The 15,545-nt window shown below is 44.3% G+C and overlaps 1 protein-coding gene across 3 annotated transcripts in view; it reads right to left on the bottom strand.

The window, feature by feature from the left end:
* Nucleotides 1-6,407: 6,407 nt before the first annotated feature.
* The window catches only part of SUGCT (succinyl-CoA:glutarate-CoA transferase), a 667,680-nt gene continuing 658,542 nt past the window's right edge, over nt 6,408-15,545 (bottom strand). For 2 of the 3 annotated variants that reach the window (XM_069084394.1, XM_069084395.1), the window contains one exon: nt 6,408-7,684. In XM_069084394.1, coding sequence (XP_068940495.1) covers nt 7,521-7,684 — 164 coding nt within the window. In that variant the 3' untranslated portion in view covers nt 6,408-7,520. The remainder of the gene's footprint in view (nt 7,685-15,545) is intronic. The other variant, XR_011167603.1, reaches the window with a different exon arrangement.

The raw sequence follows: 15,545 nt of genomic DNA, 5'->3' as shown, positions 1-15,545 counted from the left end.
TTATTTTCTGGAGACCTAATTGTTAAACAGCCCTAACTCTGCTGGTGGGAAGTTGGCTTGACTGAGGCTTCAACCAAACAGAAATGGGGGTAAAGAAAGAGCAATGTCTCCCCTTGGACTCCTTTCTTTCCCTCCAAGTACAGCAGGGCCATGGGGGAGATGAGGGAATTTTCTCAATTCACCTTCCCTGTTGTATTTCTGGGTACTAGACACTCTTCCCCAGGCTTTGTGGGGAGCCCATGTACCCACAAGTCACCAGCTCCAAACGGAACTCTGGTCAAGGGGAAAGCAGGGATTGACTCACATTTCCACTGGAGACCTTGAGCTTAAAATGAGGCCCTTGTCTCCTCACTCCTCCAATGGCTTTCCCTATTAGAATATAACCTCCTTGGGATGGCTAGGTGGTGCAGTGAATAGAGAGCACCGACCCCTGGAGTCAGGAGAACCTGAGTTCAAATGTGACCTCAGACATTTAACACTTACTAGCCATGTGACCTTGGGCAAGTCACTTACCCCAATTGCCCTGCCTTCCCCCCTCCAAATATATACATACATACATACATATAATAAAAAAAGAATGTAACCTCCTCAAGAATGGGCTCACACACACACACTCAGACACACACACACTCACACTCACACACTCTCACACATGCACACACTCACTAACACTTATTCACACGCTCACACACAGTCACACTCACACACAAACACACTTTCACACTCTCGCACACACATACACACACTCACACATTCACACACACACACTCACAGAAGGGCATCTCCTCCAATGCTGCTCCTTTCTTCTTCCTCCTGTTCCCTTGGCCCTCAAGGTGCTGAAGCCTCGACAGTCATCATCCCATACCCGGTGATTATGGCCTGAGGAGGGGAAGCTCTGGGGAGAAGGAGAATCCCAGGATTCAGAGCCAGAAGGCACCTGGAGGCCCCCGACCCTCGAGTTATCTTCCAAAGAGTGAGGCGTGCTGAATTTGCATTTGGCATGTATGCATAAGTTGATTAATTTCTCTTATTCATGACATATATCTATGTGGGAAGGAGAAAGACAAAGAAGGGGGGAAGGCAGGGAGGGAGGAGAGTGTCATCAAGAGGCATTTATGACCTTTATACTCTGGGCCAGGCATGTACTTGGGGACACAAAGGCATAAGAGTTTCTCTCCTCAAGGAGCTCAATCTAATGAGGGAGATGGGAGGAATCTGGTATCTGGGGCTTTATGTGCCTTGGTCCTCTGGCCTGAACAGGTGACCTGGGGCTCAGGGACCAGACAGGCTGTCCCCAGAGCCAGTCACTTTGCCATGTGACTTGGGCTGACAGCATCCCTCCAGTTCAAGGTTCCTCTCAATCCAGCAAGTGCTATGGAAGTGTTAGTTAGTCTGATGATTATTTCAGTATGTCTCCCGCAGCCTCCACAGGCTCCCTCCTGCATCCAGAGCCTTCCTTCTCTCTGTATCCAACAGCAGGCCTTGCTTCAGAGTTGTTTTCCAGGTGGTGGATGAGGCAGAAGATGGGAAGGTTTGAGGTTTTGTCCCTCTATGGGGTTTTGTCATCAAAAGGCCAAGAAGCAGGCCAGAGGGAATCTGGCCAGATCAGCTACAAGTATTAGATATCCTGAAGTCTGATCAACCAGCATCAGTCATGGCTTCCACCCTTGATGAGATCCTCAGACCCTCCTGACTTTGCCTTCCTGTTGGGGGTTCGAGAGGGCAAAAGGACACAAATATGGCTCCAGGGGAAAGCAAGGCCTTGGGTATTCCCTCCAGAGCTGACAGAGCCCTTCTGGGAGTCAGCACCATCAGGACAGACACTAAGATGTCCTCTGAAAGTCACTGAAGGCAGGGCTCTTAAGTTTTTAATACTTCCTAAAAATCCATGGTGAGTGGCAGTATGAGGCACTGGAAAAGACACCAAATCTGGAATTAGTAGAGAAACAGTTCAAATGACACCTCTGACCTCTGACACTGATCAGGGGGCAAGTGACTTTACCTCTCAGCCTTGGTTTCCTCATCTGTACTACAGGTATAATGATAGTGAAAGTGGGACCCTGGTCAGGTACCTTCTCCTCTCAGCATCTCTACTACTCAAAGTTAGTAGAGTGGGTGGCAGTCTGCGTTGGGAGAGGACCTTTTCTTCCTGGGAGTTCTTCGCACCAATGAAATTCCCCATGAGGACCAAACATAAAAAGGTGGGTTGTTCTGGACTCGTAAGAACTGAAGTGGGGACGGAATGAGATAATCCATCTAAAGCAGTTGATAAATGTTAGCTGTTAAGAGTCCTAATACTCCAGCCAATCTGTTCCCAAGTCCCACAGACTCAGCTTCTGTAACGTCTGTGGCTAGTGTCTGTCTGCTACTTTCTACTCCTCCATCCAGTTCCTTTCCTGATCCCCTGCCCCAGATATTGCCTGCTGCCTATTGGGGATACATGGTGCTATATACACCCTCACTAGAACATTAGCTGCTTGGGGGCAGAGGCTGGCTCATTGTTATCTCTGTATGCCCAGTGCTAAGCACTGTGCCTGGTACACAGCAGGTGTTTAATAAATGCTTATTCATTGGTTGAATCCATTTCAACAAAGATTGACTAACTCCATCATCTTTTCAGGGCTGTGACAGAACCTAGAGATTTAAGACATAAGGTAAACAGTCTCTACCCTCAAGGAGCTTACATTCCCCTACAGGGGTAGGGAACCTGCAGCCTTGAGGCCACATGTGGCCCTCTAGGTCCTCAGGTGCAGCCCTCTGACTGCATCCAAACTTCACAGAACAAATGCCCTATACTACAGTAACTTCCCTTCCTGAACAGTCCCTACACTTTCCCACCTCCTTGTCCTTGGTAGCCTGCTCCCTGTGCCTGAGTCAGATACAACATCATAGGAGAGCTAGAAGGAACTTCAGGGACCATCTAGCCCAACGTCCTTATTTTGTGAATGAGGAAGTTCAGGCCCAGAGGGGTTAAGTGACTTTCTTAGGGTCACTCAGGTGGAAGGTGTCAGGGTTAGAGTTCCTCTCCTGTGCTCACAGATATGGTACATGCATACACACAGAGAACTACGAAATAAGAAAGTGCTGAAAGAGGCTGATGGGAGCCTCCTTTCGAGGTCCAGGCCACCACAGGGGCTCTCTTTCAGTCTCTCTTCTCTCTGAATGCTGCTGACATAAGTCACTCAAACTCCGTGCAGCTATAACAACAACATCACTACTACTACTACTGCAATGACTACTCCTTTGCATTTTAGGGCACTTTCAGACTGATCAAGTACCTCAAAACGTCACGTCGTTTGATCCTCACAACAATGCTGGGAATGTGGTGCTGTTATTATTATTGTTTTCATCTTACAGATGAGGGAACTGAGGGGGAGGTTGAGTGACTTGCCCAGGGTGACACATCTAGGAAGTGCCTCACATGAGACGCTTTTTATAAATATAAATTTGTATTTTCCTGATTTGGTGCCAAGCCCTCAGTTTACTCCGCCATCTAGCTTTCTCTAATTGTTAGGAAATTTTCCCTTTATATTATTTTAGTCTTTGCAGCTTCCACTGTGGCTCCTGGCTCTTCCCCAAGGAGCCAAGTAGAATAGGTCCAGCCTCCCTTCCATATGACGGACTTTCAGCTACTTGGAGACAGTTGTCATGGCCTCCTCAAACCCTCCCCAGCAAGTCTTCTCCTTTCCAGGATATAGAGCCCTAGGTCCACCAGCCAATCCTCATGGGCCTTCCTCATCATCCTCCCTTAGATGGGCGCCAACCTATCAATGCCTTTGCTAAAACATGGTGCCCAGAATGGAACACAACCCTCTGTCTGGTTGGGGACTGACCAGGGCGGAGGGCAGTGGGACTGTCCTATGTCATCCTGGCAGAACCTGCAGAGTCTGACTCTACAGTCACGATTTTCTGCTCCTAAGGGCCACCTCACCTTGCAGTGGTTCCGGACTTCAGTGCCCAGGCTTTGAAGACAGAAGAGACTTTAAAACCCTAATAGTGAATAGTGAAAAGGACCCACCTCTATTTCTCTTCCAAGGGACAACTGCCCCCCTGCCCTCTTGTACTGTAAGTTTGCTCTTTGCTAGAAACAAAGCAGCACCACATGCTTCACAGGAACACTCTAGGAGCAGAGTCTTGGGAAAATGAAAGAATGCCCAGCTCTCCTTGTACCCACCCGGAAGAGCCTTCACTTCTTTTTAAAGGGGGGAGGGGGGATTTGACTATTTGAGTCATAAGCTGCCAGAGTGGGACAGAACCGGGAGGAGCATTTGACCCAGTTATTTTGCAGACCAAGGAAATGAGGCCCAGAAAGGTCAAGCTGAAGGTCATCTGGCCAGTCTAGGACGCAGGGCTCCCTTCTTCACCCCCATCTCACAGTCAGTCTTGGCAAAAGCCAGAACAAACCTGTCTGAGAGAAGGCCTTGGAGAGAGCAGAGTTTGGGCACAGAACGTCTCATCTGTGGATTCAGTATTTAGAGATTCAGAGAAAATGACTCCTCGTTAATGCAAACCACCCAGGGGCTTGTAAAGGCCACCTGATAAGGGGCGAGGCTGTCCACATTTCACTGGATAACTTGGCCTCAGCCGGTTCTCTTCCCCAGTATATAATCATGCTGCGTGCCCCTCCCCTCACAAAGATGGCTCCAATGAGAGCATCTGGGGACTGCAGCATTGGCTTTGCTAGAGGAAGGCAGTCTTCAGGTGGCCTTTGCAAGCCCCTTCTCCGTTTGGAATGAAAAGTGAGGTCTTGAACTGAACTACTCAAGGTCACTTGAGCGACCTCAGGGGATGAGGGGGGTTAGCCTGGATGGTCTCTAAGTCCCTTCCCACCCAAGAGCTATTATCCTATGAGCCCTGTGGAGCTGTTTCTCCAAAGCAAAGAGACTGAGAAATGAATCAGTGTCCTGGGCTGCCCTCGGGAAGAGGACTCATCATCAGGATGGCACATGGTTGCTTTGATTTTCATGATGAGCTGACAATTTCTCACATGATCCCCCAACATAGACACGATGCCCACGTACATAGACATGGAGATGTCACCTCAATGGGCTGCCCCTAAGACCTTGTCTCCCAACTCTCATCTGTCTGGATGTCCTTTGGGGGCCTGCCCAAAATGGGCCAAGGAGGAATTCGACAGCTCAGATGTCTGTGCAGAGAGGAGCCCTGATGGAGTCCTTTACCTAGAGTGTGAAAGGTCCACAGACATTGACCTGGGCCAGACGAGGGCCATTTGTAAAATCTGGTAACCAATTAGTCAACACGCTTTTATTAGGTGCTTACTAGTGCCAGGCACTGTTCTAAGCACTGGGGATATGAAGAAAAGGAAAGCATGGTCTTTTCTCCCCAAGGAGCTCACTTTTTTAATGGTGATTGTAAGTGAAACAAGATAGCCTGAGGTACCCGTGAGGGAGGAGCTGACTTTTTGCAGAGGCCGAGGCCCATGGCTCCCTAGGGAAGCTCCATCGTGCCACCATATGGGATGACAGGGTTTCTACCTCTTTGACCTCCGTATGGCAGCAACAGCAGCAGCAGCAATGGCAGGCCTATCTGTATAGTTTAGCAATGCAAGAAATGTCTGAGCTAAAAGGGAGATGGGTTGATCATGTGGTGAGACTCAAGGACAATGAGTAGGGACAGCTTGGGTGTCCCAGTGATATGTTTGAGATGTCAAGAGAAAATGAGGAATGCCTGAAACACATTGGGCAGGCCCCCATGGCAAAATCATGGGAGGGAGAGACTAAGAGACATATGATAGGTAGGTGGGGATGAGCTGCAATGTGCATCATTGGAGAGATGATCCCATTGATGAAGTCACAGAACCATCAAAGTAACTGGAATTTGCAAAATGGAATGTGGTTATGAAGCAATTCAGAGACTTGACCTCTTTGCCTCTTTACAACAATTCTGTGAGACAGGTAGACCAATTATTTGCCAGTTCCATTTTATAGGAGAAAAAAATAAAGTTTTTTTGTTTCTAGGCATAGTGGGAGATTCAAGGGCTATTCCAGGAATAGTCTCTAGACATCCAGTGATGGCAGAAACTTCCAGGTGACAATACCAATCCGTTGTGTGTTCCCTTTACTTGGAGAGACAGCAGCTTCTCTACACCTGAAGAGATAATCTATATGGGTGGCTACAGCTGAAAAAAGGAATTCCCTGGGGACAACCTTCTGATCAATAAGGGAGATGGAAAGTAGGCTAGACTGTTGGTCATTAATCCAATGAGAAGATGAATGCCTTAATTATTTGGTGTTCTTGATTCTGGTTAATTACAGGGACTAAAGACAGGAGTTATATGATCAAGAGGAAGAAAAGAGAGCCTGAGCAAGGAGCAAAGAAAGTGAATGCAATGCCAAACCACAGTCAGAAACATGAACTGTAATGAAAGCTTCTTTTGCAACTTGAGTATGCAATAACATTATTTTTTTTAATAAGGAGTACACAACAAGCATGAAGGAAGGACTTTGCACTCTATGGAAAATATTGGCTAAAGGGCAACCCTAGGGACAGGGTCAGCCATTGCCCAAGTCACCCTTCCTTACATGGCTAGAGCCTAGCTTGGCTGGGTGTCAGTCTGAATTAATGTTCAGGCCCAGTCCAGGGCCGATGTTTCAACGGTTCAAGCCTTCCAGGACCCTGTTTACTTTACTTGTAAATTATACCCTTGAACACTCAGGTTTCAAGGGCCAAAGAGCTGCCAAACTTGTTAGCAGTGGGGAGGTGCCTTGCTCCCGATCTCACAAGGGCCACTCATTCTCCATTCCTTCCACTCTGGGGGCTGGGCACTGTGGAGGAGCCATTTCTATCCACACTTGACTGAAGCTCGCCTGCCCCTCAAAACTCTCCCCTAAGGAACCATGCCACCAGGAAGGAGCAGAGATTGATGGTCTGCAACCCATCATGGGACCATCAGAGAGATGCACCCTAAAGCAAATATTTACACAGCCTAGACCGAGAGTGGGTCTCAGTTTTACAATGGACATGGGTAAAGGCCATGGTTTAAATTACAGATTTACAAAGGCTTCATGAGCACAAAATTAGGTTATTCTGTTTAAAATCAATCACAGAGCCTGTCATTTTGCTTATTGCTTTGACTTCATAACAACGGTTTAAATGCGGGCTTTATGTGTGAGTGGAGAGCTGGGAAGACTCAGCGGCCGCCAGGCCCTGCTCTTCCTCACCCTCATGCTTGTTCCTGGAGCAAACACTGGGGCAATTAGCACGAGCTGAATGAGAAGAAAATTTTTCAGGGTTGGGGGATCAGGGAACGAAATCATTGCCTAAAGATGACCCTGCAACTGGAGCATTAATTCAAAGAGGCTATGGGATTTCAGAGTGTGGGGAGATTGAAGAAGTCACAGGGATATTTCAGCCCCAAGCTCAGTCTTGGGGAATTGATTACACTTTCATTTTTTTTTCTTTTCTGTAGCACCAGAAGAAGTATGAAGGGACTAGAAGAAGAGCCATGCCCTCACCAAGGACTCTTAGCATGGGCTCTTCAGGAATGGGAGCAGCCCTTTTCACTGGATTTCAGCTTGGGCCACCACTCCAGCACGGAGCAGGTCCCTGATGGTGCTGTCATCATAGCCCAGGGATGTCGTCAGTACTTCTACTGTATGCTGCCCAAGCAAAGGAGGGGGCTTTGGTTCATCCATGGTGAACCCGCTGTATCTCACAGCTGGTCCTGTCAAAAGAGAAAGAGAACAGGAAGCTTGTTAATGACAAACCCTAGGAAATTAATTCATTATCCAAGAAGCCTTGGGCATCGTCAGGGAAACCAAGCCTTTCTTTGCTAGTTACAGCCCTCTAGATTCACCAGCATTTGGGGAAGAAATGGAGTTTGGCATGCATTTTCTTTGAATCAGGTTACAGGTCACATATTCCTGCCATCTGTTGGTTACCACCAGTGCACTTCTCACAGCAATAACATGAATGTTAGCGTGAGTAAATGGAAGGAGCGTGGCTGGTCATGGCAGCAGACAGCCCTCTCCCAGAAATGCCCCCTGCTCCTTAGGGCCAACAGAATCCCTCTGAGCTAAGGCTCATGGGAGCAGGCAGTTAGAATGGGAGCTGAACACAGAAGCACCTGACCTAAACCCTGAAATCCAGGGAGGTAAGTGCTTTCATCCTTCCATGTCCAGCCTTCCATCTCTCTCTGCCAATGTTCCAGAAAAAGCCTCCAAGAGACACACCAGTTCTTCCACGCATACATTTGTTAGCTCCTTTCAATCTGGTTCTCTCTCCTCCTACTCTATGGAAAGCTTTCTCTCTAAAGTCTTCTCTAAAAACATCTTTCTAAATACCCCTGCACCCTTAGGTCACCCAAGCACCATTTCCACCAAATACATTAACTCCAAGTCTTTACCTCCCCATTCACCCATCAGGCTACAAATGACCTTGTGGAGAACCCCCTCCTCCTTATTACTAGCTACTCATTTGAATCTGTAGCATACAAAGCCATTGTGCTGACCTTGCTGTATATCTGTGAAACCTGGACGGTCTACCAGCACCATGGCAGGAAACCATCTGTATTGTCTTAGGAAGATTCTGAAGATCACCTGACAGGATTAGGTAATAGACACTGAGGTCCTCACTCAAATAAAACTACCAAGAATTCAAACTCTGCTTCAGAGACTGCAATTCCACTGGGCTTGTCACCTTGTTCTAATGCAAAACATAGGCTTGCCAAAAATACTATTTTATGGAGAACTCACAATAGGGAAAGTGTTCACATGGTGGTCAGAAGAAGAGATACAAGGACACTCTCAAGGTCTCTCTTAAGAACTTTGTAATTGATTTGTGACATGGGAGACACTGGCACAAGACTGCTCAGCATGGTGTGCCCACATCAGAGAAGGTGCCGTGCTCTAAGAGCAAAGCAGAATTGAGACAGCTCAAAGGAGATATAGGATGTGCAGACTGAGAGAATCCATCCCAAATGTTCACACGGACTATTTGTGTTCCACCTATGGCAGAGCATTCTGACCTTGGACTGGTCTGATCGGCCACAGTCAGACACATTGAAACTTGACTCCAGCATAGTGACATCATTTTGGTCCTCTTTGAGATGGAAGACCCAACCAACCAAACCAACAACCAACCAACCGACCAATTTTAATCTTTAACCTGATTATTTGCAAACTAAATGAATACTCCATGAGTTCCTTGAAGGCGGTGAACAATTGGTTACTACTGCAGTTGTCATTTATAAATCAGTTTTCTGTATACAGTCATATTGTTGTTTTTAGCATAAGGAAAAAAGTCAATCTCAGATTAGATGAATGAATAAAAATGAGGCAGTAGGGTATGTAAATGGGGCAAGTCCAATGTGACTTATTTAAGCAAACTATTTACATTAAAACTGAGAAATGGATAAAAGAACACATATTGACACAGACTATCACCAGACCCTAAGAAAGTCTAACACATGTAAATCAGTAACTACAATAAAGAGACCAAAAAAAGTCTAGAAATCAACTCATCCAGCCAACACTGAATCTCCTTCCCAGACACATAGACATAGCAGTCAACAGCAACACTTCTTTATAATAGAAACTGGTTTATGAAACCTCAGAGGATGATGGAATATTATGAGCAGTACAACTTCAAAACAGCAAGAAGTAAAGGAAAAAGAATGAATTGACAGAAAGCTTATAGCAGCATCAAAATTAGGCAGATTGTTGCAAAGATATTTAAGGATGAAATTGAAAGACCATGAACAGATAAAATGGAAATGAGCTTTAAGGATTTCTAAAACACATTCTTTTATTCATCAATGAGCTATGACATTTGGACTCCAGAAATACAGTCCCCGTGGTCTAATGGCTCAATTGGAAAGAAATCTGTTTATTCTATGATAGAAACTGCTCCTAGAGGCAGTTTTGGGTCTGGAATCAGAAAGACTTGAGTCAGACACTTACTAGCTGGGTGACCCTCACAAGTCAACCTCTGTTGGCTTCATGATCCTGAATTATAAAATGAGATAATAGCACCTACCCCCAAGGGCTGTGGCATTTAACACAATACCCTGTACACAGTAGGCATTTAATAAATGCTTATTTCCTTTCTTCCTCTGATTGCATTGAAATGAAATGATATTCTCAATGTCCAGGAGTTTCTCTCAGATTATAATAAGTATCAACTTTTCCAAAATGATACGGTAGAGGCAGGAACTCACCCAAGCTCTTCCAAATTCTCTTTCTAACAGCTTTAAACTAACACCATGTAAGGGTTATGGGATTTAAAGATCTTCCATGCCCCATTGGACTTGCTGACGTAGCAGGAAGGGGCGGAGCAAGAGGAAGCGGAAGCCAAACTAGAGTTCCTGCGGTGGCTGGCGGTGGGGGCAACAGCAGCAGCAGCAGCAGAGGCAGCGGCAGCGCGAAGCCCTTTTTGAGTTAGCCAGAATTTCTGCTAAGGACTCCTGCTGAGGACTGCCAGGGGCCAGAGCTGCTGGGAGCACACTTCCCGGACTCTGGGTGGTTGCTGTGAGTGGGGAGAGGAGGATCTTTGCCTGAGGTAGCCTGTTCTGTTTTAAAGGCTTGAAAATGTGGGTGCTTTCTACTTTATCTACCTGTGGTTCTCCTGTCTTCTTCTTCATATGGGGAGAGCTTCTACATTAGAAGACTCCTCATCTAACCTTGCTCCATTCTCCTCACACACATTCTCCTGGAAGCTGTCAGGGCAACTCTGCCCAGCCTGTACAAAAGCTGCATGCACATTCGTTCTGCTAGTTTTTTGCTTCCTTTTAGCTACATGAACAGTAGCTTGCTCCTGGACCACATGAGTCCCTCCAGTTTGGTCTTCTGCGTGCTGTGACACAGAAGAATCCTCAGGCAAACCAGCTGACTCCCTAGCCATCCGAGCTCTTTCCTTCAGCAGCTTATCCCTACTTTTACACATAAGGCGATAACTTGTTAGCAGCACCCAGCCTCTCCTGCACACTCCTGCCAGTTCTTTGCCTGGTTCTATGGGTATTGCTTTCAAAAATCTTTCCAAATCTCCAGGTTCTCCCTCTTTTAGCCTTGGTTCCCAGTTTTCACAGGGCCCTGTGCTTTTAGCCCATTCTCTGGCTAGAGAGGAATAAGGCAAATCCTCCCATCCTGGAATAGCCATTTCTCCCTCTAAAGCCCCACTGCTTCCAAATAAAGGCCTGACATTTTGTGATCCCATCCTCGTCACCAAATGTATCAGCAATGCCATATTCACAATGCCTATGGAGATTACAGATATGCTGATATAATTATCCATCACAAAATACATCATGCTTGCCATATGGGGGAATAAACTAGAAAATTTATTAAGATACCAAAAGACTGAGTCCCAAAACCAGAAAGTGAAAGCCATCAGAGTAGTTATGACATTGGCACAGGTAGATAAAGTAGAAAGCACCCACATTTTCAAGCCTTTAAAACAGAACAGGCTACCTCAGGCAAAGGTCCTCCTCTCCCCACTCACAGCAACCACCCAGCATCCGGGAAGCACGCTCCCAGCAGCTCCAGCCCCTGGCAGTCCTCAGCAGGAGTCCTTAGCAGAAAGTCCTTAGCAGTCCTAACTCAAAAAGGGCTTCGCGCTGCCGCTGCCTCTGCTGCTGCTGCCGCCATCGCCACCACCGCCAGCCACCACAGGAACTCTAGTTTGGCTTCCGCTTCCTCTTGCTCCGCCCCTTCCTGCTACGTCAGCAAGTCCAATGGGGCACGGAAGATCTTTAAATCCCATAACCCTTACATTCGGCCCCAAGATCTTTCATGTCCCTTACTTGGCAAAAATACAGTAGGAATAACTGGTGTCAACAAAATTTCACAACAATATAACAAGAATAGCACACAATAAACACAGAAAACCATATTTTAGGGTGGGGCTTGAGCACAAGCTCCCCATCATTCCATATTATGGAACCCCAATGCAGATTCAAAGTGACAATGGGTCACATTTCAAAGGCAATGAAATGAAGAAGTATTGTATACTAAACAATATAGAATGGATATATCATATTCCATATTATCCAGAAGCATCTGGGTTAATTGAAAGAATGAATGGATTACTGAAAGAACAGTTGAGGAAGTTAAGTTCCAATAATTCATATCAACATTGGAAGGATAATTTGTTCATGGCTTTGCGTAATTTGAATAATAGACCATTGGGAGGAAGTACACCTCTAGCCAGAATGATGACCCCCAATCTGCAAATTAGAAAACAACAAACACACAAGATCCCAAATATTGAGTATTGGACCTTGAGGCCAGATGTCCCAGCACCGTACCCAGGAGCACCTGGTTCGGTGGGGTATGATTTACATTGTTTAGAGGACTTTTGGTTGGACAGAAAAGAAAAATCTCCACTGGGATATGCATAAGAATCCCTAAAAATCACTTTGGACAGATTTTACCCAAATCAGGATTAGCAGCTCAAGGAATACATGTATTGGCTGGAGTAATAGATTCTAATTATCAAAGAGAAATTGTTGTAACATTCCAGAATTTAGGTGAAGGGCCCATACAGATTCACAAGAATGATAGGATAGTTCAAGTGATTATCATTCTTTGTAAAACAATGCCACTTGTAAAAACTGACCCTCCTTCCAAAATAACTGTCACAGGAACTGAAGGATTTGGTTCTACTGATAGAATAAAATCAGGAGCTAAAGTATGGGTAAAATGGAAGCCAGATGATGTTCCAAAGGCTGCAGAGATTATAGCATATGGGAGGGATAACACTGTAACTATTGTTTATTCTGGAGAAGATGATTACAAAATTGTACCCTTAAGTCATTTATTCTACCGTGAGTGAGGCTACAATAGTCTGGTTATTGTCTCTTTTTTTTCTGGCCCAAGACTACTTTGGAGGTCAAGCAGGAAAAATCTGTCTCAAAGGGGTGGTGGAGGGACCCAGAGCACAACACAGGCCACACAGTGGTAATGTCAGAAGCATGCCTTAGAGGTGACTGCATCAGTGGCAGCATCAGCTTCAGGAATTATCAGCCTCTGGACAATAAGGGGGAAAGGAGGAGATTACAGGGGACCCTTTGATGGCACTGGGATCAGGACTGTTGCATCATCCCATGCAGTACTGGGTTGCAGTATGAGGGTGGAGAAGAACATTAGGACATTAGTGCTTGCAGCCCTAGGGAAGCAGGGGAACAAGCCACAGTTCCAGGGGGAAGAAGTATGCTTGTGGTCACTCACAAAGGAGTAGGACCCAAGGTATCAGTTCCAAGGCAGAAAGGAACACTAGCACTTGAGGCTGTAGGAAAGCAGGAGCCCAAGTCACACTTCTGGACCAAGAGGAGCACTTGAGGCATTTGTGAATACAGAAGAACAAGGTCCCTTCCTGAGTAAAGACAGAGCTTAGGCCAGGAAAGCAGTGACCACACCTCTCCTTACATAATACCACCTTGGAAGAACTAAAAACAGACTCCCAAAACTGATTCTGAAAACAGCAGCACAAAAAAACAAAGCTTGGGAGAGTGCCCCTTCCACTCAGGAGCAGAGCTCAACTTTAGCATAAAGTTAAAAGTCCAAAAATAAGCTTGAGAAATGAGCAAAAAAGAAAACCCTAACCATAAAAGGCTACTATGGCGACAGGGAAGATCAATCACAAATTCAGAATAAGACAACAATGTGAAAATAGGTACAAGCAAAGCCTCAAAAAGAAAACAGAAATGTGAACTGAACACAAGACCAACAAGAATTTCTAGTAGACCTCAAAAGGATTTTCAAAATCAGAGAGGGAGAAGAAAAATTGGGGGGAAAATAAAAATGACGCAAGAAAATTATGAAAATAAACCAATAGCTTGGTAAAGGAGGCAAAAAAATGCTGAAGAAAATGACATCTTAAAAAATAAAATTGACCAAAGAGTAAAAAGAGGCACAAAAATCCATTTAAGAGAACTTTTTAAAATAAAACAGAACTGGTGGCCAAATGGAAAAAAGACTGCAAAAATTGAATGAAGAAAAGAACTCAAAAAGTAGAATGGGCCATATGGAAAAAGAAGTACAAAAGTTCACTGAAGAAAATAACACCTTAAAAAATTAGAATTGGGCAAATAGAAGCTAATGATCCCAGGAGACATCAACAAACAATAAAACAAAGTCAAAAGAATGGGGAAAACCCTAAGAAAATGTGAAATATCTCATTGGAAAGACAACTAACCTGGAAAAGAGATTGAGGAGGGATGATTTAAGGATTATTGGACTACATGAAAGCCAAAATCAAAAAAGTGCCTAGACATCATGTTCTGTGAAATTATCAAGGAAAATTTCCTGGATTATTCTAGAACAATAAGGTAAAATAGGAATGAACAGAATCCAAATTCCAGAACTCCCAGGTCAAAGAGAAAATATCACAAGCAGCCAGAAAGCAACAATTCTTTGAAAATCTATGAAGCCACAATCAGGATCACACAAGATTTAGATGCTTCTGCTCTAAAGAATCAGAGGGTTTGGAATATGATATACCACAAGGCAAAGGAGCTAGGATTACAACCAAGAATAATGTATCCATCAAAACTAAACATAATTTTTAATATAATTTTTTCAGTAAAAAATGGATATTTAATGAAACGGAGGACTTTCAAACATTCTTGATGTTTGACTAGAACTAAATAGAAATTTTGATTTTCAAATGTAAGATTCAAGAAAAACTTAAAAAGGTAAACATGAAAGAGAAATCATAAGTAATTCAATAGAATTAAACTGTTTACATTCATGTATGGGAAGATGATATCCTAAGAACTTGATCATTACTAGGACTGTTTGAAGGAATATACATAGACAGAGGGAACAGGTGTAAGGTGGCTGTGACAGGATGATTAAATTTATTTTTAATTTTTTAAAAATAAAATTAAAATGTGATTTAAAAAAGGGATGCAGTGGGAGAAGAAGGAAGGGGGAAGTAAAATCGGGAAATTTATCTTATCAAAAAGAGGCATATATATAAGAGAGTTTATATAGTGAAGAGAAAAATGGGGTGCGTGGGCAATGCTTGAACCTTTCTCTCATTTGAATTAGTTCAAAGAAGGAATAACATATACACTCAGTTATAAAAATCTATCTTACCCTATAGGGAAGTAGGAGGGTGAAAAGGAAAAAGAAGAGGGGGAGGTGCTAATAGAAGGGAGGACAGAATAAGGGAGGAAGTGGTCAGAAGCAAAAATTCTTTTGTGGAGGGGTGGAAATAGGATGGAGGGAAATAGTAATCATATGGTGCTGATATCTAAATCAAGAAGAACAAAAACATAAAGAAAACTACATATAAATTTCTCTAATGAATATTGATGTAAAATATTTTTAAGTAAAATACTAGCAAGGAGATTAAAGTAATATATCACAAAGATTATATACACACTATGACCAGGTGGGATTTATACCAGGAATGCAGGGCTGGTTCAGTATTAGGAAAACTATCAGCATAATTGACCATATCAATAACAAAAACAACAAAAATAATATGATTTTCTCAATAGATGCAAAAAAAGCTTCTGAGATAATACAACACTCATTTCTATTAAAACACTAGAAAACAGAAATAAAATGAGTTTTCCTTAA

The sequence above is a fragment of the Petaurus breviceps genome, unplaced genomic scaffold, assembly GCF_028583685.1.
Source record: "Petaurus breviceps papuanus isolate PSGF00001 unplaced genomic scaffold, PetGlider_PUasm1.0 174, whole genome shotgun sequence".
NCBI lineage: Eukaryota > Metazoa > Chordata > Mammalia > Diprotodontia > Petauridae > Petaurus > Petaurus breviceps.
The sequence above is the reverse complement of the archived record's forward strand: the minus strand, read 5'-3'. Positions and strand labels throughout refer to the sequence as shown.